At 36.9% G+C, this 21,294-nt stretch overlaps 1 protein-coding gene across 1 annotated transcript in view; it reads right to left on the reverse strand.

The window, feature by feature from the left end:
- KIF6 (kinesin family member 6) overlaps window positions 1-21,294 on the reverse strand; it is a 511,996-nt gene that overhangs the window by 255,013 nt on the left and 235,689 nt on the right. The window contains exon 12 of the mRNA XM_044004953.1: window positions 20,462-20,645. Within this exon, the coding sequence (XP_043860888.1) occupies window positions 20,462-20,645 (184 nt within the window). The remainder of the gene's footprint in view (window positions 1-20,461; window positions 20,646-21,294) is intronic.

Consider the following 21,294-nt stretch of genomic DNA (forward strand, 5'->3'; position numbering starts at 1 on the left):
AATTCCAAACTTGATCTTCCCAAATAAAGGCAATCTTATGAACCTGTCTATTTTTTTTCCAACAGAGACTTTCCTTCTTTCCTACCCCTATTACATGGGTGCCCTCCAATAGTCTATATTTTCTCTCTTTACTCCCAATATTAACCCACTGATTCTCATAGTTTCCACTATCACCACCCGTGGGGATGATTTCTCAAATAATCTCTCTGGTTCTAACCTTTCTCCAATACGAGTTTCATATTTTCAACTCAATATAGCAACCTTCATTTAGATGCTCCACTATCATCTCAACCAGTGTCTTAAAACTGAAATTGTCATGGAATCATAGACTTTGATTTGAAGTCAAAGGACATGGGCTGTACTAGGTGTGATCTTAGGCAAGGTACTCTTTGGGTTTCCATTCCTCATCCATAACATGATTTCATGATCTAGAATTAGAAGGAATCTCAGAGGCTTTATAGATCAACTCTTCATTTTAGAAGTGATGAAACTGAGGCCCAGGGAGGCCAACTGAGTTATTGAAAGGCACATTGAAGCAATAAACATCAGAAGTGGAATTTGAAGTGAGTGCCTAATGATTCTAGAGTCAATATTCTTTTTATGGGCGGCTAGGTGTTGCAGCAGATGGAGTGCTTCCTGAGTTCAAATCTGGCTTCAGACACTGGGTTAGGGTTAGGGTTAGGGTTGTGACTAGCTGACTAGTTTGGGCAAGTCACTTTACGTTGTTTGCCTCAGTTTTTTCTCATCTGTAAAATGAACTGGAGAAGAAAATGGAGTGGAAAACCATACTAGTATCCTTGTGAAGAAAACCCCAAATGGGTCATGAAGGGGCAGACATGACTGAAAATGACTGAACAACAACAAAATTCTTTCCATACTACATCACTGCCTCTCTCTTTCCTTCTAAAACATTTCGTTTTGAAATCTACCCCCATTTATACTCATTTTTATAATAATTTTTCTGATCTTCCAGATGAAAACTTTTGAAATCATCTTCAGTTCTTCCCTATCCTTTATCAGTGTATATTAAATCTGTCAAATCTCACTCACCTTCCATCCTGAAAATCTCTGTCAGGAAGTCAGTTGTGATGTTAGGGGAAAATACCACTATTACCACCACTGGATATAGAATAACCCTGGATAATAACATGAATAACTTTGGGAAATTAACCTCTTCTCTGGGTCTTAATTTCCCCATTTTTCAAACGTATGATCCTATGAAACAATGACCCATAAGTTTCAATTTAGCTATCAATCCTGATTTTTTAAAAAAAAATCTGGACTTCTGATTTCTTTTTTCTTTTCTTTTTATTGATATATTTGGTTCTTGCATCACCTTCATTCAGAATGTCTTGTTTCTATACCACCTCTTATAGTACAGTATTATTCTATTATAATAATGTCCCACATTTGGTTTCACTTCCCCAATTAACTGTAATTTATCTTTTGTTTGTAGTTCTTTGCTATTACAAAAAGTTCTAATGTAAATATGTTGGTGTATAGGACTTTCTGTCTTTCTGTCCAAGTATGTATATACCTATCTTTGGGATATCTAGATCAAGGGATACAGGCATTTTAGTCATTTGTTTGTTTTTTAACATAATTTCATATTGTTTTCTAAAATGAATGTTTGAATGAATTCCAGCTATACCAAGATTGCATTACTGTCCCTTTCTTTACACAGCCTTTTCAACATTGACCCTTCTTATCTTTTGCCAACCTTGCCAATTTGCTGAGTCTGAGGTAAAACCTCAGAGTTATTTTGATTTGTATTTCTTTTATTATTAGTGATTTAGAGCAATACTTCATATATTTGTTATTATTTTTCAGTATCCTTTATATATCTGGAATAGCAAATCCTTATTAAAGAGTGTTGATGCAAAGATTTTTTTCCCTTTAATTGATAGCTTTCCTTTTTATCCTACTCACATTGATTTTGTTTGTGCAAAAGTTTTTCAATTTCACAGAACCAGATTGATCTAGTTTATATTTTGTCATTGCCTCTACTATAGGAGCTTTCCCCAGATTCTTCTGGAGGAGAAAAGACTGTCAGAAGAATACTACTAAGTTTTCATTGCTTGTGAGAAACATCAGAGGTTGACTGGTGGCAGTAACACTAAACATTTTATGGCTTGCTAAATGCTAAACATGTTGGTTGCCATGGGCTCTTAATGTCTTCAGCGTGCCCTCCTGACCTGGTGACTGTGGAAATAGATAGGAATAACATATTATTTTTCCCCCCTTTCTACATATTAAGCGTATCCTTCTAAAATATCTTTTAAATCCTAATGATTAGAGTCTCTAATGCATTTTAAAACTTAAAACCTACGTGGATGGACTAAGCCTAACTTAGGTTTAGTTTACAATAGCCTCTATCCTTTATTTGGGAAGAAACAGCCCTGTTGTTTCATCTGTGAAAGGTACCTGATCTCATTCTTTAATTTTTTCATGTTATGACCTCTAATTGTCATATGATTTATCTATTTTGAGCGTATTGTGATAATATACTATAAAATAGGGCAGCTAGGTGGCGCAGTGGATAAAGCAAGGGCCCTGGATTCAGGGGGACCTGAGTTCATATCCGATCCCAGACACTTGATACTTACTAGCTGTGTGACCCTGGGAAAGTCACTTAATTCTCATTGCCACACAAAGAAAAAGAAAATAAAAGAATATACTACAAAATATTAGCCTAAACTTAATTCCTGACAAGTTGATTTCTCCTTTTCTCGGCAGTTTTTCTCAAATAGGAAGTACTCCTAGTCATTTACTTTTGAATGCTTATTTAATTTCAAGGTCAAAACTGCATTTTATATATATATATGTATATATATATATATCTAATATAGTAAATCTTTTAGTTTTTAATATAGTAAATATTGATGTATATAACTGACATAAAAAAGTTCTTTGGGGAGCCATCAATAATTTTTAAGAGTATAAAGGGTTTCTAAGACCAAAAGTTTGAGAACTGCTGGGCTAGACAATAGTACATTTAGGTAGACATAGAAATAACTAAATATCTAGACCAGGAGCCTTTGATCATTTTTCTATCATAGACTCTTATGGCAGTCTAATGAAATCTATGTTTTGCCCTTCTTAGAATAAAATATTTAAATGCATAAAATATATAGCATTATATTTACTATTAATTATATTTTAATTTTTACTTTATATTTAAATTATATTTTATGTTTACGATAATTATATTGAAATGTAGTTATCAAAATGGGGCACCTAGGTGGCAAAGTAGATAGAGTGCTAGGCTTAGAAGACTCATCTTCCTGAGTTCAAATTCAGCCTCAGACACTCACTAGATGTGTAATCCTGAGCAAGTCACCTCATCCTGTTTGCTTCAGTTTCCTCAATTGTAAAATGAGCTGGAGAAGAAAATGGAATGGAAAACCATTCCAGTATCTTTGCCAAGAAAACTTCAAATGGGATCACGAAGAGTGGGATACAACTAAAATGACTGAACAACAACAACAGAAGTTATCAAAATATATTTTTTTAAAAGGTTAACAGACACCAGATTAAGAACCCTTGAAGTAGACCCAAAGAGTGATGATTAATGGATAAATGTCAACTGTGAAGATTGTCACTAGTGAAGTACCCAAGGAACTTTCTTTAAATTTATTCTATGAAACATTTTAAATTAATGATTTGGATAAAATGATAGGATTATCAAGTTTGCAGATGACACAAGTTAGTGATGGATGACAAGTTGGAAGACAGAAATGGGACCCACAAGAGATCTTAATGAGCTAGAACCATGGGCTTCTTAGGATGAAACTCACTAGAAATAAATATAAAGTCCTGCTTCAATATTTGGAGTAATCCATGATCTCAATGGTGTGGGGACCTCTTCCATCATTTCATTAAGTGTGATTCTTGTCTATGTCTTTTTGTAAATCCTCCACAGGATTTATCCAACACACTGATTTTTCCATAGTTCTTTTTAAAATTGCATGAGTATTAATGTAGCAGATAGGCTGTCCATAAGAAAAAAATGAGATTTCTAAAAACATGTTCTTTTTCCATTCTAAAAATCAAGATGGTGTGTGCAATGAGATGTTGCTAGAAACAGTTCGTGTGACAAAAGACCTAAGGAGTTTTGGTGGACTCTAAATTCAGTACGAGTTGTATCTCCCCCATAGAACTAAAAGTATGAGTAGACAGTGTGAAACAGATGTCAAAAATTAATATGATTTTAGTTTGTGTTAATAGAAGCATGTTGTATGGAAGAAGAAAGGTGGTTGTCCTGCTGAACTTTACTCTGTTCAGGTCACATCTGAAGTACATTGTGCACTTGTAGATGCCACATTTTCAGAGGTATGTTAATAAGCTGGAATACATGAAGAACAGGGCATTATGGATGGTAAGAGAGCCTGAAGCCTTGCCAGAGAAAGATAGGTCAAAAGACCTATAATACATAGCATAGAGAAGATGTGATAAATGTCTTAAGTATTTGAAGTAGAATTAGACCTGTTTTACTTGCTCCCCAGAAGGACAACTAGGAATGATAAGAAGAAATTTCATAGTGACATATTTCAGCTTAATAGAAGGAAAAATTTCCAATATTAGAGCTTCCCGAAAGAGAAAAAGGCTACCTATGGAGGTAACAATAACAACAATAGTTAAAATTTATATAGTGCTTTTAGGTTATAAGATATTGAGTCCTCCTCCCATTGCAGTTTTCAAGCATAGGCTGAATGACCTTGTCAGGTAATCGTTGAGTGAATTACTGTTCAGCTATGCATTAGAGAAGTATCAATGGGAGTTCAATCCCATTTCTGAGATTCTTTGCTTCCATGAAATCTCTGTTACTTAGTCTTTCACTAACAAGAGCTCTCAAATATTAGTAACATATTTATTTAGTACCTAAAAGTTTGTAAAAGGTTTTGTAGACACAATCTTATTTGAAACTCATATTCAAGGTAAGTATTACAGATATCAGCACCACTTTATAGACAACAAAAATTAGGCACAGGGGATAAAGTCCAGTGTTGTGAAGCTAGTATCTAAAGTATGATTTATACCCAGGTTTTCCTGATTCCAATTCTAGTGCTCTATACATTATACTACATTACTTCTTTTTTGCTTTAAAAATAAATTTGACATCTTTGTTTTAGTCATGACATATATTGTATTCTTATCTCTGCTTTTTTCACTTTTCATCAGTTCATGTGAAACTTTTCATGCTTTTCTGTATTTATCACATACATCGTTTCTTATAGCACAGTAATACTCCATTATATTCATGTACCACAATTTGTTTTACCATTCCCCAATTTATGGCATCTACTTTGTTCTCAGTTCTTTGCTATAACAAAAAGTATTGCTACAAATATTTTGGTAGAGATGTGGACTTTATTGTCAATAACCTCCTTGGGTATTAGTATATAAGCCTAGTAGAATTTATGAGTCAAAAGGTAACATTTTAGTCACTTTGGGGGCATAATTCCAAATTGCCTTTTTTTTTAGTGAGGCAATTGGGGTTAAGTGACTTGCCCAGGGTCACAAAGCTAGTAAGTGTCAAGTGTCCGAGACTGGATTTGTACTCAGGTCCTCCTGACTCCAGGGCCAGTGCTCTATCCACTGTGCCACCTAGCTGTCCCCCCCCCCAAATTGCTTTTTGAAGTGGTTCTATTGAAATCATTGCTCCACCAACAACGTACTAATGTGCCTATCTTTCTTTCACCCCTCCACTGTTGACTACTTCCACTTTTTTCAACTTTGTTGTTTTTCAGGGTGTGAGGTTTAACTTCAGGAAGTTTTGAATTGCATTTGTCTCATTTACAGTAATTTGGAGCATTTTTTTTTTCAGAGGGCTGTTAATAGACTGCAATTCTTCTTTTGAAAAATGCTCCCTTGGGGGCAGCTAGGTGGCACAGTAGATAGAGGAATGGCCCTGGATTCAGGAGGACCTGAGTTCAAATCCGGCCTCAGACACTTGGCACTTACTAGCTGTGTGACCCTGGGCAAGTCCCTTAATCCTCATTGCCCTGCAAAAAAAAAGAAAAAAGAAAAATGCCCCCTTCTCAGCCTTTGGCCACATACATATTGGGGAATGATTTTTGGTCTTAAATATGTCTGTGAGTCGTTTATATATCTTAGATAACAAACCCTTATCAAATATTTGATAAATTTAGCCATTTCCCCTTTATCCTAGGTGCATTAATTTTGTGCAGATTTTCAGTTTCATATAATCAAGGCTATACATTTATCTTTTATAATTGTTCCTATTATTTGTTTTGCTCAGAATAGCTTCTTTAGCTCAAGTTGCATATATACATACCTCTAGGCAATGAAAACTTATCTTTATAATGATTTTGAAATACTACTATACAAAATCCTGAAATTCCTTCTGAATCACCAAAGAAAGAATTATCCTCAGTATAGTTTTAATTATAAGTGTATTTTACTTTCTTCTATTCTTAGAAAATTGGTAATATCTGTTAAGCAAAATAATATAATTAACCAGAATATCCTGTTTCTGTTAAATGCTGAATAATGAGAAAAAATACAGTAATGTGATTTGATGGTGAAGAATTTAGAGATGGTGGACTGAAGGAGTAGTTCACTCTAATTCTTTTTCTGCTTCCTGTGTGGAAAACCAAAATGGCAGCAGTAGCTTTTGACTTCCATCAATAACATCCTTCACTATGCCAATATGAATCACAATAAAGTGTGGTAGAATAATTATTCTATTAACTCCACTTAAAAGGGAATGACTCCCATCTTTATATTTTTTGTTTCTCTGATAAATACGTCATGACCTGGGTAATCAGAAATGAGAACCTTTTAAGTTATTTGGCAATTAAATCACTACAAAAACCATTTTTTAACATTTGTAATAAAAAATAAAATAAAACAAGAAGAAAAAAAGAGCTTTTGTGTATACTTTTTATTAAGTATTTCTTGGTGCAAGATGCAATGGAAAAAGAATAGTTGTGAACTGGCCCTACTTAATATGTTGATAGGAAAGGCCTAATGATTCTAATTTAATCACACAATAAACAGTTATTACACACCTACTATGTGCAAAGCACTGTGCTAGAGGCTGGGGATATAAAGACAAAAATTAAAAATAAAACAAAACTGTTCCTGCCAAAGAGGAGCTTATTTGGGAGGGAGGAGCGGAAGGAGAAGGAGAAGGGGAGAAGAGAGATAACATATAAAAATGCATATAAATAAATACAAGATAATTTGAGAATGGAAAGAGGATCACAACTAGAAAGGTTAAGAAAGACTTCAAGAAGGACATGGCACATATGTTAAGCCTTAAAGGAAGCAAAGGATCACAAGAGAAAGAAATGAGTCCAGAGGGCAAATCAGGCAGGGGGACAGCTTGTCCACAGAGGCAAGAGATAGAATAAGAGCAAGTAGCTAAGTTTGTTTGGAAAGCAGAATGTGTTAAGGAGAGTAATAGGAAAAAAGTCTGGAGCCTCTTTTGAAGGGCTTTCAATGTCAAATATGGTAAAATAAGTCATGTGGCCTCCAATATCTACCTGAGATAGAATCATGGCAGTGATTCATAACCTGGAAGCAGGAAAGCTGTTGGGACTCCTAAATAGCTTAGAAGACACACCCCTGGGAAAGGTATCATGGGATCACAGATTTAGAAGTGGAGGGAACTTTAGAAGTCATCCAATTTTACAGATGAGAGGTTAAATGATTCACCAAAGACCAAACAGGTAGAAATAATAATAGCTTAGCAGATGTTCACTCCTGACCCCTGAGTTCTAATTCAGCCATCTTTCCAGGGCATCATGCTGCCTGAGGTCTCCACCATCTCATTTTCCTTGGCCATATCTGTCAGTTTATATCAGCCAGTGGTTCAGACATTTAGGGCATGTAAGTGCTAGTACTGTTTCAGAACTTGGAGAGCAAATTAGTTCTTAGACAAAGTGTCATGAAGTAAAGACAAAAGGACAATTTTAGAAGACTCTTTCATTTTCACATTCCAGGGCTTGCTCTTTCCTTCTTTTCCCCCCTTAATTACTTCTCTCGACATTTAGTTTTGTTTAACTTGGCTCCTGTCTGTTTTCACTGTTTGCCTATTGCCTTGAATTAGAGATTCTTTAACCTGCCTTCATCACTGGATCTCCTGGGGACTCTAGCATCAGACCAGGGTGGTTGGCCATCAATTTCTCATCATTTGCTACACTTAACCTCTGGCTGTACCACACAGCAGGGATTTGACATGTGACATTTTTAGATCTCATTGTTATAGTCTAATCTAGTTAGGCTTTGCTCATTTGGGGAGGGGGAGATAAAAAGCAAAAAACCCATAAACACCCCAAAACTTAATTCACTGAATTTCTCATTTCAGTTTGTAGCTTGGGCAAATGGAACTGAATATAAAAGACATGGGAGCTATCAGAAAAGAACACCCACACAGACCTTGCCATTGCATGCATTCCGATAGGTTTTGAACTGAAGAACGCAATTTTGCAGGTCATAATCAACATTATAAATATCTGCAACTCATTTAACTGACCTGTTTTCCTGCGATGAAAACCAGACCTATAGTCCAAGGAGCTACCATCCTGGATCTGTTTTGAGGTACTTGATACTGATGCCTTTGAAGAGTCATCTGGGCCTCCACACAAGGGAGAAGAGCTCAGGGACTGCCTTGTCCCGCCCCTGCTGGTATTTTGTAGGTTGAACATATCCTGCGTTTTCTTCTTTTCCTTTTTAAGCATATTTACCAGAATATCTGAAACTTGACTTAAGGAGTTTATACTATAACTTACAATTCAGTTTCCACTGTCACCATTTATTGGGACTTGCCATTCATCACATTGGTAAAGTGACTAGAGAGAAAGTACAAATTACTGACATTGTGGAAAGTCTTGTAAACATTCATAGGAAGCTATTCACTTTGTGCTGGTGTATCCTAATATCAGTAAACACACCTGAAGCGTTTCATCTGGTCACAGTCAACTTTAAATTGTATAAACTCCAAAGACTGGATATTAATGGCTCCAATTTGAAGGAGTTTTGTAAAAACATAAAATATGCATTTATTCATTTAGTATTCAGTCAATATAGCTAAACACTGTTTTTTTTAAAACTCTACTCCCTTGATTCCAAAACCGAAAAGAATATAACTTGTTAATACAATTTTTAAAATGCACATCGCAAAGGAGGGTTTTTCATTAGAAGACTGACTGATACAGATCCTTGGGACACACTTCTATTAAAGAGTAAGGAACAAGCCAGTGGAGAGAGAAAAAAATGATTGGGAAGCAGGAAAATGACCATGAAATGAAAAATCCAGGTCATTCTCTTCTTTACTCTTGGTAGCAGCAGGAACATATTTAAGAAGAAATTATATTGTATTATGTTATATTATGATTCCATATGGGTAGATAAATGTATATATTTGTTCATATATATACATAAAATACATGTACACACACGTGTGTGTGGCTTCAGAACTCCAAAAGAATTTGATAACTGGAGCCCAAAGAGAATTCTGCTGTAACAAAGACAGAGTAAATAAAAGGTCTTTCTTGGTTTTGGATACTACAAAGGTAGTGGTGACCTGTGGCTGAAATCAGTTGCTTGGAGTTCCCATATTTGTCCTTACATGTTGTATAACACCCCAAGGCTAAACTATTGGGTGATACCTGTTGCACAAGACTCATTTAATGAGATGATTCTCAGAAAACCAAGCTGATTCTCAGATAAAGAACTCAATTTCACATAAAAAGGACTGCTCTGGTCAAGCTCGGGGAGGTTTCTGCCCAGATCAAACTTATAGCGCGTGAAAGTGCTCATAAAGCTAGTTTGTTCCTCAAGGATGTTACAAGAACTTCTTTTTACAGTTAGGAATCACCCATCCCACACTCACCCACTTATCTTTTCTATTGTTTTAAAAATTCTGTGCTGTGATTCTCCTTGCCATGGTATGCTCCATGACATCCAAACTTAGATCTTCTAGGCTTAACGCTAACCTAAACTGTGCAATTCTTTAGTGCAGGGGTTTTGAAAGTGTGGTCTGTGGACCTAGGGGGTGCCTGAGACCCTTTCAGGAGGTCCTGTGGGGTCAAAATGATTTTCATAATAATATTAAGATGCTTTTTGCCTATTAAAATACTCTTCTCTTGTCCATATACACATCTATCAACATTAAAGAGTTCTTTGAAAATACATAACACAACAAATGTCACTCTTGTTATTATTTATTTTTGGAAAATATATTTAAAATATTTGTTAATTTTAATTTCTAAAATGGCATATATTGATAAATAGAACCTACATATATAAAAACTCTTTGGAGCCCTCAATAATTATTAAGAGTACAAAGGAGGGGCAGCTAGGTGGTGCAGTGGATAGAGCACTGGCCTTGGAGTCAGGAGGACCTGAGTTCAAATCTGGGCTCAGACACTTGACACTCACTAGCTGTGTGATCCTGGGCAAGTCACTTAACCCCAATTGCCTCACCCAAAAAAAAAAAAAGTACAAAGGAATCTTAAGACAAAAATGTTTGCAATCTTCTGATCTAGGCCATATCTGTCAAATGCTTTGCCAAAATCATAAGAAAACTATACAGAAGTTGTTTGAATCTACCAGACAAGCAACCTTGTTAAAAAAAAAGGATGAGGTAGCTGGGTGGCGCAGTGGATAGAGCACCGGCCCTAGATTCAGGAGTACCTGAGTTCAAATCTGACCTCAGACACTTAACACTTACTAGCTGTGTGACCCTGGGCAAGTCACTTAACCTCAATTGCCTCATCAAAAAAAAAAAAATTAAAAAAAAAAAAAGGAAAGGAAGTTCATGTGCCATGATTTGCTCTGGGTGAGGCCATTCCATCCCACTGTGATTGCTGCTTCCTTTTCTAGATGTACAGTAATCATTCCTTTAATAATTTAATAATACAGTTCATTCTTTTAATAATTTTTTGTTGTTGTTGCTGTTCTTATTGTTTGTCCTTTCTAGAGTTCTGCCAAGAGTCAAAGTCAAGCTTGCTAGCCTATAGTTTGCAGACTTTTTTCTCCTCCCTCTTTTGAAACTCATGCTATTGTGCCCTTTTCCTGTCCTACCTCTCATTATCCATGAGATTTCAGAGATCACAGGTACTTTCTTCACAATCAAATTTGCCAGTTCTCTAAGCATCCTTAACTGCACTATTTCTAGAGACAAGTAATGACAAACCTGTCTTCATTCTTCAGCTAATGACCCATATTTTCCTCTAATTTCTAGAAACATTCTGTATATACCAGCGTATGACATTGCTAACAATCAATTCTTCCTTACAACACACTTGTCTGTCTTCTGTACTCTCAACCCCACAGAAACCATACCCCCAAGTAACAGATGATCTTATTCCCTGGCCTTCTAATTGACAGTCTCATAGTGATCTCCCTATTATTTGTCTTTCTACTTCTTCAAGTATATTCAGAGATATTCTGCCAAAATAACGTTTGCTGAATCACAAACTGCAGCACCTCTGATGGAGAACTCTCTTGAATACCCACACCAAAATAGCACTCTAAAATCTACCTGTGACTCTGGGATGGATAAACTCTGTAAATCCTCTATTGTTTCAGTTCATTAATTGTGCATATCACAAGACACCTGTGGTACTGGCTTCCCATTTCCAGTTGTCTGCTCTGACCGCATGACTACCTTAGACACATGGAACATTCTCCTGAAGCCTTACCCCTATTCTACTTATCCCCCCTCCTTGGTCCTGCTCTGATATGGTTCATCTATTACCTAGCCCATCTTATGTTGTCCTTTGAAATTCTTATTCTGTTGTCAACAAATTTTATCTTGAACACTGTCACACAACATTCCTTCTACTTATTCACTTTAATAGAAACCTGGCTTTCCCATGATCTCCCCATACAGGTTATAACCCAGTTGCCTAGTAGCCATTTTTTCTTTTGCTCTGTCTTCCAGGGAGGAGCTGACATGAGGAAGGTATGACTTGTTTCTTGATCTTTATTTCAGCTTCCAGAATATTCATTATCACCACTCCTAAGCCACCTTTTTAATTCTGAAGACCATGCAGTCAGTATTTATACTAACTTCTCCTCATGTTTGTTATAGTCTTCTACCAACTCCTGGATCATTCTCAGTTCCGAGCATGACTTCAGTATCTGTAGCACAATCTTCCTCTTTAACCCATCCCCTGTCATCTTACTTCAATATTCACACAAACAAGATGAAGGAGCAAAAATTCCTTGAGCTCCCCTCCAGAAATCACCCTTTTTATTTTCACTTCAAGCCACAATGTTAGAGTCATGCCTAGGACTCCATCACATTTGGGAATTGCACAGTCTCAAAGATCAGGACATTTCAAACTCTGTGATCACAGTCCTAGCCTACCTCTCCTACTTTCTCACGAACACTAAACTTACTCATATTTTTCATAGTCCCTTGCCTCATCTCTATCCTCTTGGCATACCTCCTCTACTCTGGCTTTGCTTGTCTTCACATTCAGTTTGGACTCCAGAGCTCATCATATGAATGTCTCATTAACTGCTGCCCTGAGACATGGCATAAACTTGTAGTTAGGAAGACCATAGTTCAAGTTTTGCCTTTTAGATACAGTGGTCATATAGTGATAGGCAAGTCACTTAAGCTCTCAGTATAACAGTAACTCTCTAAGAATAGAAGTCATTACAGTTTTTAGATAGATTGCCAGCCTACATTGTTGTTTGGTCATTTCAGTCGTGTGTGACTCTTCATGACCTCATTTGGGTTTGGGGCTTTTTTTTTTTTTTTTTGGCAAAGATATTGGAGTAGTTTGCTAGTTCCTTCCTCAACTCATTTTACAGATGAGGAAACTAAGAAAAAGGCTTAAGTGACTTGCCTGGGGTCATAGAGCTGATAAGTGTCTGAGGCTGGATCTGAATTTAGGTGTTCCTGACTCCAGGCCCAGTGCTTTATCACTATACCACCTAGTTGCCCATTAATGGAGCAAATTTCTACCCTGGGAGTATCCTGAATTGTGATGAAATCACAGATGCAGACAAAAATAAAAGGAAAAAGGAAATAAAAGGGAAAAACAAAAAATCTTGAACAAATACTATCCTAGAATCCCCTTCCCTGTGATCTGCTATTTCTAATCTGGGAATATCTAATCTGCTATTCCTAACCCTGAGTAATCTTAACCATTTAATTTCTCTGGGTCTGTCCCAGAGTGGATTTGGGGTAGTACAGATTTATGGTAGAAAATTCCTGCTGAATCTAAACTGTTGGTGGACAATCAACATGTTTTACTCTACTCTCATCAACTCCTTATTTCATTCACCATAGTAACTATTCCGAGCCTTTTCCTCTCAACCACCCACCCACCATGATCCACCCAATTTTCACTGAGACTGCAGTCAGTCACCTGAAATGAAATCCTGTTGCTCCCTACCTCCATTCTTCAAACATTCCAGTGTCATTAACTTCTCTGTCCTTCTTCCCTCTAGAATCCCCCAAAAGGGGATACCAATGCCTGTACTCTTGATTTAGTAATTAATTACCACTGGCCCCAAGTCATTGCTACATCTTTTCATTCTCATGCATCTTTAATATTGCCCTTGCCATGAGCTCATTCCTATTTGCTTTCAAATATGCTCAGATTTCCCTAATCCTAGAAAAAAAAATTTCTTCACTCTTCTTCTAGGCTGTCCAGTTATTGTTTCAGACATTTCCGCTATTTTTAAAAAAGTTAGGAACAGCTAGGTGATGCAGTAGTAAAACACTGGTCCTGGATTCTGGAGGATCTGAGTTAAAATCTGGCTTCAGGCACTTGACACTAGCAGTGTGACCCTGGGCAAGTCACTTAACCCTCCTTGACCCACAAATAAATAAATAAAATTAAAATTAAAATAAAATAAAAACTTAAAAAAAGTTTTTTCACTTCCTCACTCCATGTTTATAATGGGGCTTCTGCCAACACCACTTTATAGAAACAATTTCTCTAAGGTCACCAAAAATTTCATAATCACTAAATTCAATTTTTTTAATATTTTATCTCTCTTGTCCTCTCTGAAGTTTCTGATGCTGGGGTGCACTGACTTCTACTAGATACTCTCTCCTCTTTCAGTTTCATAGACACCACATTCTTGGTTCTTTCTCTACTTCTCTAATCATCTTTTCTCTATATGCTAGCTTCTCATCCTCTTTCTGACTACTTAACACAGGAATTCCCCAACAGACTATATTTGGCCCTTCTCTTTCTCTCTGTACTTTCTTTCTTGACAATTTTGTTTGCTTCTACAAGTTTTCACTAAAATTGCTAGGAAAATGAATCATAAATCTATACTCTATTCCCAACCTCTCTTCAGAGCCTCAAACCAACCTCTCTAACTGTCTATAGGGAATCTCAACAAAATTGAGCTCAGTTCCTTTCCAGTACTCTTTACTGTTTCTTTCCATGGTATCACCCTTCACCCATTCTCCCATATCTGTTTGGTCATTTTTGACTCTTCCTTTAGTCTCCCTTCATTACCAGGTCTTACCAATTCCATCTCCACACCATATCTCACACCTATGCCTCTACCTTCTATCCCTATTGACATTACCCTTATTTAGTCAACAGCTTGAAAAGCCTAAGAATTAGGATTGAATAAATGGAAGCTAGTGACTTTATGAGAAACCAAGACACAGTAAAGCAAATCCAAATGAATAAAAAAATAGAGAGCAATATGAAATATCTCCTTGGAAAAACAACTGACCTGGAAAACAGATCCAGGAGAGATAATTTGAAAATCATTAGACTACCTGAAAACCATGACGAAAATAAGAATGTAGATAGCATCTTTCAAGAAATTTTCAGGGAAAATTTTCTTGATATTCTAGAAACAGAAGGCAAAATAGAAATTGAAAGAATCCACTGATCACCTCCTGAAAGAGATCCCAAAAGGAAAACCTCCAGGAATATTATAGCCAAATTCCAGAGCTCCCAGGTCAAGGAGAAAATATTGCAAACAGCTAGAAAAAAGGAATTCAAATACTGTGGAGCTACAGTCAGAATAAAACAAGACCTAGCAGCATCTATATATAAAGCATATATATATATATATATAAAGGACTGGAGGGTGTCAAGATGAAAAGACCTGAACTGAATAGAAAATTTGACTTTCAAATACAAGACCCTAGAGAAGCATAAAAAGTAAACAGGAAAAAGAAATCATGAGGGATATTTAAAGATTAAACTGTTTACATTCCTACATGGGAAGGTAATACTTCTAACTCATAAGAACTTTCTCAGTGTTAGGGCAGCTGAAAGGAATACACTTAGAGGATACAGGTCTGAACTGAATATGAAGGGATAATATCTGTAAAGAATTTATTTTTTGTTTATCCTTGTTTTTTTTGTGGGGCAGGCAGGGTGGTGTGGCTTATGTCTGGGGCTGGATTTGGGCTCAGAGCTTCCTGGGTCTAGGGATGGTGCTTTGTTCACTGTGTCACCTAGCTGACCCATGATGACATCTTTAAAATAAAGTTAAGGGGTAAGAGGAATGCACTGGAAGAAAGGGAAAGGGAGAGGTAGATTGGGGAAAAGTAGCTCACATAAAAGAAACAAGAAAAAGCTTATGGAGGGGAAGGGTAGAGGAGGAAGGAGTCGGGGAGTGAGTGAACCTTACTATCATCAGAATTGGCTCAAAGAGGGAATAACATACATACTCAAATGGTTATAGTAATATATTTTGCCTTGAGGGAAAGTGGGAAGGGAAGGAAATGGGGGGTGTGGAGGAAGGAAGGGCATATTTGGGGAGGGAGCAGTAAAAAAAACTTTCAAGGAAGGTGAAGATGTTTTGCATAACTGCACATGTACGGCTTGATTTCATGGGGAGGGTTGAGGAGGGAGGGAGGAAGAAAATTTAGAACACAGAATTAGCTCAAAGACCTTAATCTCATCAGAGTGGGCTCAAGGAGGGAATAACATTCACACCCAATTGGGAGGAGTGATCTATTTAACCCTACAGGAAAGTAGGAGGGGAAGAGGATAAAGAGGGAAGGGTGAAAGAAGGGAGGTCAGAGTGGGGAGGCGAAAGTCAGAAGCAAAGCACTTTTGAGAGGAATAGGGTAAAAGAAGATAGGATGAGGAATAGGGTAAAAGAAGATAGAAAATAGAGTAAATATCATGGGAAGGGAATAGGATGGAGGGAAATAGTTATGATGATTGACTATAATGGCAAAAGGTATAGTACCTACTTTGCTGGGCTATTGTGAAGAAAATTCTTTGTCAAGTTTAAGGTACTATATAAAAGTTATGATGAACAGGATGCTAATCAGAAAAAAACATGGAAAGACCTACATGAACTGGAGTGAAATCTGTGGGGAAGCACGTGGTTATTTTCAGCAAGGCAATGATCTGAAGGACTTATGAAAATTGCATTCCATCTACAGAGAAAGAACTGATGGTATCTGAAAACAGATCTAAACACTTGTTTTTTGACAATTCCTTAATCTGAAGTTTTGTTTTTATCTGTTTTCTCTCACAACCTAGCTCATGTGGAGATCTTTTCCATGACTACTCATGTATAACTTATATTTAATTGCTTGAGTTCTTGGGAGTGAGGGGGTGGGAAGGGAGGGAGGAAGAGAAGTTGGAACACAATGTTTTAAAAAATTGATGTCAAAATTGGTTTTTACATGTAATTTGGAAAATAAAATTCAAAACAGAAAAAAAGTATAGTGCTTTATGTTTGCAAGCCACTTTATGCCATTTAATTTTAATCTTTACTAAAAAGTTATTTTCTTCCTTCAAGCCTTCTGTGATTTCTCTAAGTTGGTGATTACCTTTATCCTTAGATCTTACATAGTGCTTTATATTTTAACTCTCTAACACACTGAACAAATATTATAGATATCTGTGTTGCTGACCTCCCTGCCTCTTCCCCCATGCCCCATGACTCGGATGGAAATTCCTTGAAAGCATGGATTAGATCTTAACTAGACTTTGTATCTCCTAGGGCTTTGCCTCATGCTTTGCCCACTTGTCAACATAAACTAAATGTTTGTTGCATTTTCTACTGGTTTTCAGAAAATACAAGGGCTCTGTTTTTGATCCCTTGTTTTTCTTTTTACATACCAACACCCTTGACAATTTGTTGTACCCCATGGATACAAGTGCCTATCAAATATATAAGCATATCTCTATCTCTATCTCTATCTCTATCTCTATCTCTATCTCTATCTCTATCTCTATCTCTATCTCTATCTCTATCTCTATCTCTATCTCTATCTATTTATCTATCTATCTATCTCTCTATATATCTGTAAGTGTACATTTGATCATACAGTTGATAGGATGCTTAACTCAAGAGTCAGGAATACCTTGGTTTCAATCCCACCTCAGCAAATTACTAGCACTGTGACCTTGGGCATTGCCTCATTTTCCTAATGTGATAATAATAGGACCTACTTCACAGGGTTGTCCTGAGGTTCCAATTAGACAACATATATAAAGTGTTTTGCAAGCCTTAAAGTTCTATATAAGCATTAGCTTGCTTTATTATCTAGTCCTGCCTAATATTCTTAGAAGGCATTTTTAATTGGTTGTCCCAATACCAATTCAAGCAAAAACAACCAAAAGATCTTTTCAGTTTTTATCTCAGTGCAAAAAAATGACACCAAATCACCCACTTTCCACATAAAAAGGTTCATTGTCATCTTTGGTACATCACTGTTCTGTGCTCAACACATTTCAGTGACCAAATTTGTAATTTTTTTTCTTTATCTTGAGAACCCACTCTTTTTTTTTTTCCAACCCTGCTATCTGTGAAAGACTCACTCTGGACTCAAGCAATCTCTCCCTCAGGTCATTTTCATCTCTTCTTAAGACTACACCATACCTAGAATCATCCCTTTCTAGCCTCTTCTTACCACCACCAGAAATCATATTCCTCCCCAACTTCCTTAGTACTCTGAATGCACTAAGTATACCATTACTTAGAGTTGGAGTTTTGCCTAAAGTTCAAGTTCAAGGTCCTTATCATTGGCTCCAGAGACTTGTACCATGCTATCCCAAACATCCCCATTTCCTTGATTTCTATTTACTAACTGATCCCACAGGATCCTTGCATAGGATCACAGATTTAGTCAAAATTGTCCCTTAGTCTCACGTGTCTCCTTTTACAGCTGAGGAAACCAAAGCCAACAATACTTAAATGATTTGCCTCATGCCACCAGGATAAGATACAGCAATGATGGGCATAAAACCCAGTCTTCTTTCCATTATATCACACTTTCTCCTAATCTGCTCAGCGCCCCCTTCGTTTGATCATCTTTCTGCCTCCAATGTTTTTCCAATGTTAAATTATATACATCTGCTACCCCACCCCTTTTGTCCTCCCCAACCTAAAGCTAGTCAGATTCTTTACCTTAAAGTAGTTCTTCTGAGAAATCATCCTGGGTTAATTAATAGGAAATAATATCTTTCCCAATTTTATTTTGTCTAAATATGAAAAAAACTTCCAAACCACATTAGCTTTTTTTTTTTTTTGGTGGGGCAATGAGGGTTAAGTGCCCAGGGTCATACAGCTAGTAAGTGTCAAGTGTCTGAGGCTGGATTTGAACTCAGGTCCTCCTGAATCCAGGGATGGTTCTTTATCCACTGTGCCACCTAGCTGCCCCTACATTAGCTTTCAATACATATAACATGACCTATACATATTATAAATATTGAAATAAATTTTAATAATTATGTTTACTTGTTTACTAGCTATTCTCCACATATATGTCCCTCTGTTTTAGAATGTGAACTCCTCTGGGCAGGGCCATTTGCCCTAAGGATACTTTATGCACTATGGTGCTTGGTAAATGATAGTCTAAGATAGGAAAGTACCATCTCCAAAGGTTTTTTTATAGGCCTGCACTATCCTGTCTTTGTCCTGTCTAGTTTTACTCCTACTAAATATAATAATAATAACAAATACAAATGGTAACAAAAAAACTGGAGAAAATTTCAGGCTAAAATAATAAATACTAGGAGAAGCAGAGCTCAGACTGGGGCCAGTCATTAAGTAAACATTTATTAAGTACCTACTATGTGCCAACCACTGTGTGCTCCATAACAGAACTATTTTTGGACAGTCTCATGTAATAGAAGTAAAGGAGAGAAGCAGACAGATAGAGACAGAGAGAAAGAGGGAGAGAGATACATAAAGAGACAAAGACAGACACAAAGAAAAAGAGAGATAGAGACTGAGATAAAGAGAGAGATAGGGAAGTGACAAAACTGCTTGTGGACAAGAGGAGATATAGTGATGATCTTCAACTCAGAAAAGCACCAGCTGTCTCAGGCCTTGGAATCCCAAATGGCTGAAATACATACCAGTCTAAAACATGGACTCTGCTAAGTATTGGATAAAAATGGAAACTGAAGTTAATTAGATAATAGGCCTTAACTTGAACTTGATTTGTTCTTTACCTCTGCTTAATCTTTAGATTTCTTTATATGGATTGTTTTTATGTATTTGGCAAAAGAGTTGATTTGGGTGCATTGCAACATAAATATAGTTATAAGATCATGGTGCAAAAGAGACTCATAACTTTGTTGATGCAGAACTAACAGAAATAGTAAAGATTTGGGATATTTCTGTCCAGTAAAAGTAAAGGCAATGAGGTATCTGTTATAATAAACATAGGAGCTAAATTAAGCCATCAGAGGTTTCTATAGTCCAATTAATACAAAAGTGTCCCCTTTAAAAGTATCCGCTTTTTCTAGAACATAAACATCCAGAGGCTTTCTTACCATTTCCAGGACCCTGGGCCCATGGTGCCACCAGAGAAAATGAGATGTCTGTCTTAAAGATTCATATTCCCTCACTCTAAATTCCTAAACTTGCCAGTATTTGTAACTGGAACCCAAAGCAGTTCATCTGGTTTTTACATAAAAGCTGCATCTGAATGAATCTCTGCTCTTCCTAAGCTACATACCATTGGTCATTTTTCAGCTATCTTTGAGTTTCACCCACACGCCAGCCACAGAGTCAGGGCCACGGCAACCCTGTGGTCAGTCTGTAATTCTGTCAGCCAGCTAACAAAAACTGCCCTTCCTTCCTCCAGTGGGCTGTTATAGCTCAGCACTAAAACAGAGAGTACAACAGGGTGGCTGATTTTTTTTTTCTAAAAATACCAATGTCAGCTTTAATGGAAACATTACAGTGAGGTGCAAAGAGCCCAAGTTTTGTGTTAAGCTAAAGAAGGGCCATACAGGAGTCTCCGCAGGAACACTGTGCTAGCCTAAAAATAACAGTCCCAGGAAATTCTATTTTTCATAAGGTAATAAACTGTTCTCATATAGCAGCACAGTTTCTCACTCTTCATATATTTTGTTGGCCAGAAGAATGTTTTCAGCCACAAACTAAAGAAGGCAATGTGAAAGAGAAGCAAGGAGGGGCCAGTTTCCAAGGATGGGCAGCACGTGAGCTGAGAGCTTTGAAGACCCAGACCAGCCCCTCCCTTCCCCCCCTCCCCCCTCCCCGCAATCCCTACTCCTCCAAAGGAGGGGAGACTTTCCTGGGATTTCAGAAAGGATACTAATTTCGTTGTCTCGCTGCTTCAAGATATCTCTCAGTTTTTTAAATTCTTCCTCTTTTAATGGCATCTCGCCTTCTTGGTCTTTGGTTTCCTGGGAGGATTCACTTTTTTCAGGAATCTTTCTTTCATTCAATAGTTTCTGTAAGATGAAAAACATAAAAACTCAGCATGCCTTCTCTCTATCCCATTTTTCTTTCTTTCTCTGTTTTTTTTTCCCTTCGCAGGAAGAACGTATTGATTTGAAGGGGCCAATGAATTCAACAGAACAATCATGACTAAAGTGCCTTTTATGCATAAAACATTATGAAAAAAAATCATGTGCTCTATTTGCTTATAAAACATACAGATAAGACAGGAATTTAGGTTAAACAGTTTGCCTCTCCATTAGGATATTATCTTATATAAAGGAAAACCAGCCAGAACAGGGGGCTACAGGTATGGCAGAATCAAAACTCATGAGAAGTGCAGGACCTAGTTCTCCTGATAGAGCCTGGAAAACACAAGGAAGTACACTTTATGAAAAGTGGAGATGTCTGGCACAAAAATGACATCCTGGTAAGCCTGGGGCATTTTTTGGATAAAACCTTTGAGGGAACTCCTGAGAGGTTCCTGGGAATAGTCCTGCTTAGCTGACATCACTTTGGACATTTTGAATCTAGTTCAGGCATTTTAAGAAGTCCTTCTCCATCTATTTTCTTTGTTTGTTTGTTTGTTTGTTTCTTTACTTACTTATCTATCTATCATCTATCTATCTATCTATCTATCTATCTATCTATTTATTTATTTTT

This window comes from Dromiciops gliroides, chromosome 4 (assembly GCF_019393635.1).
Source record: "Dromiciops gliroides isolate mDroGli1 chromosome 4, mDroGli1.pri, whole genome shotgun sequence".
NCBI lineage: Eukaryota > Metazoa > Chordata > Mammalia > Microbiotheria > Microbiotheriidae > Dromiciops > Dromiciops gliroides.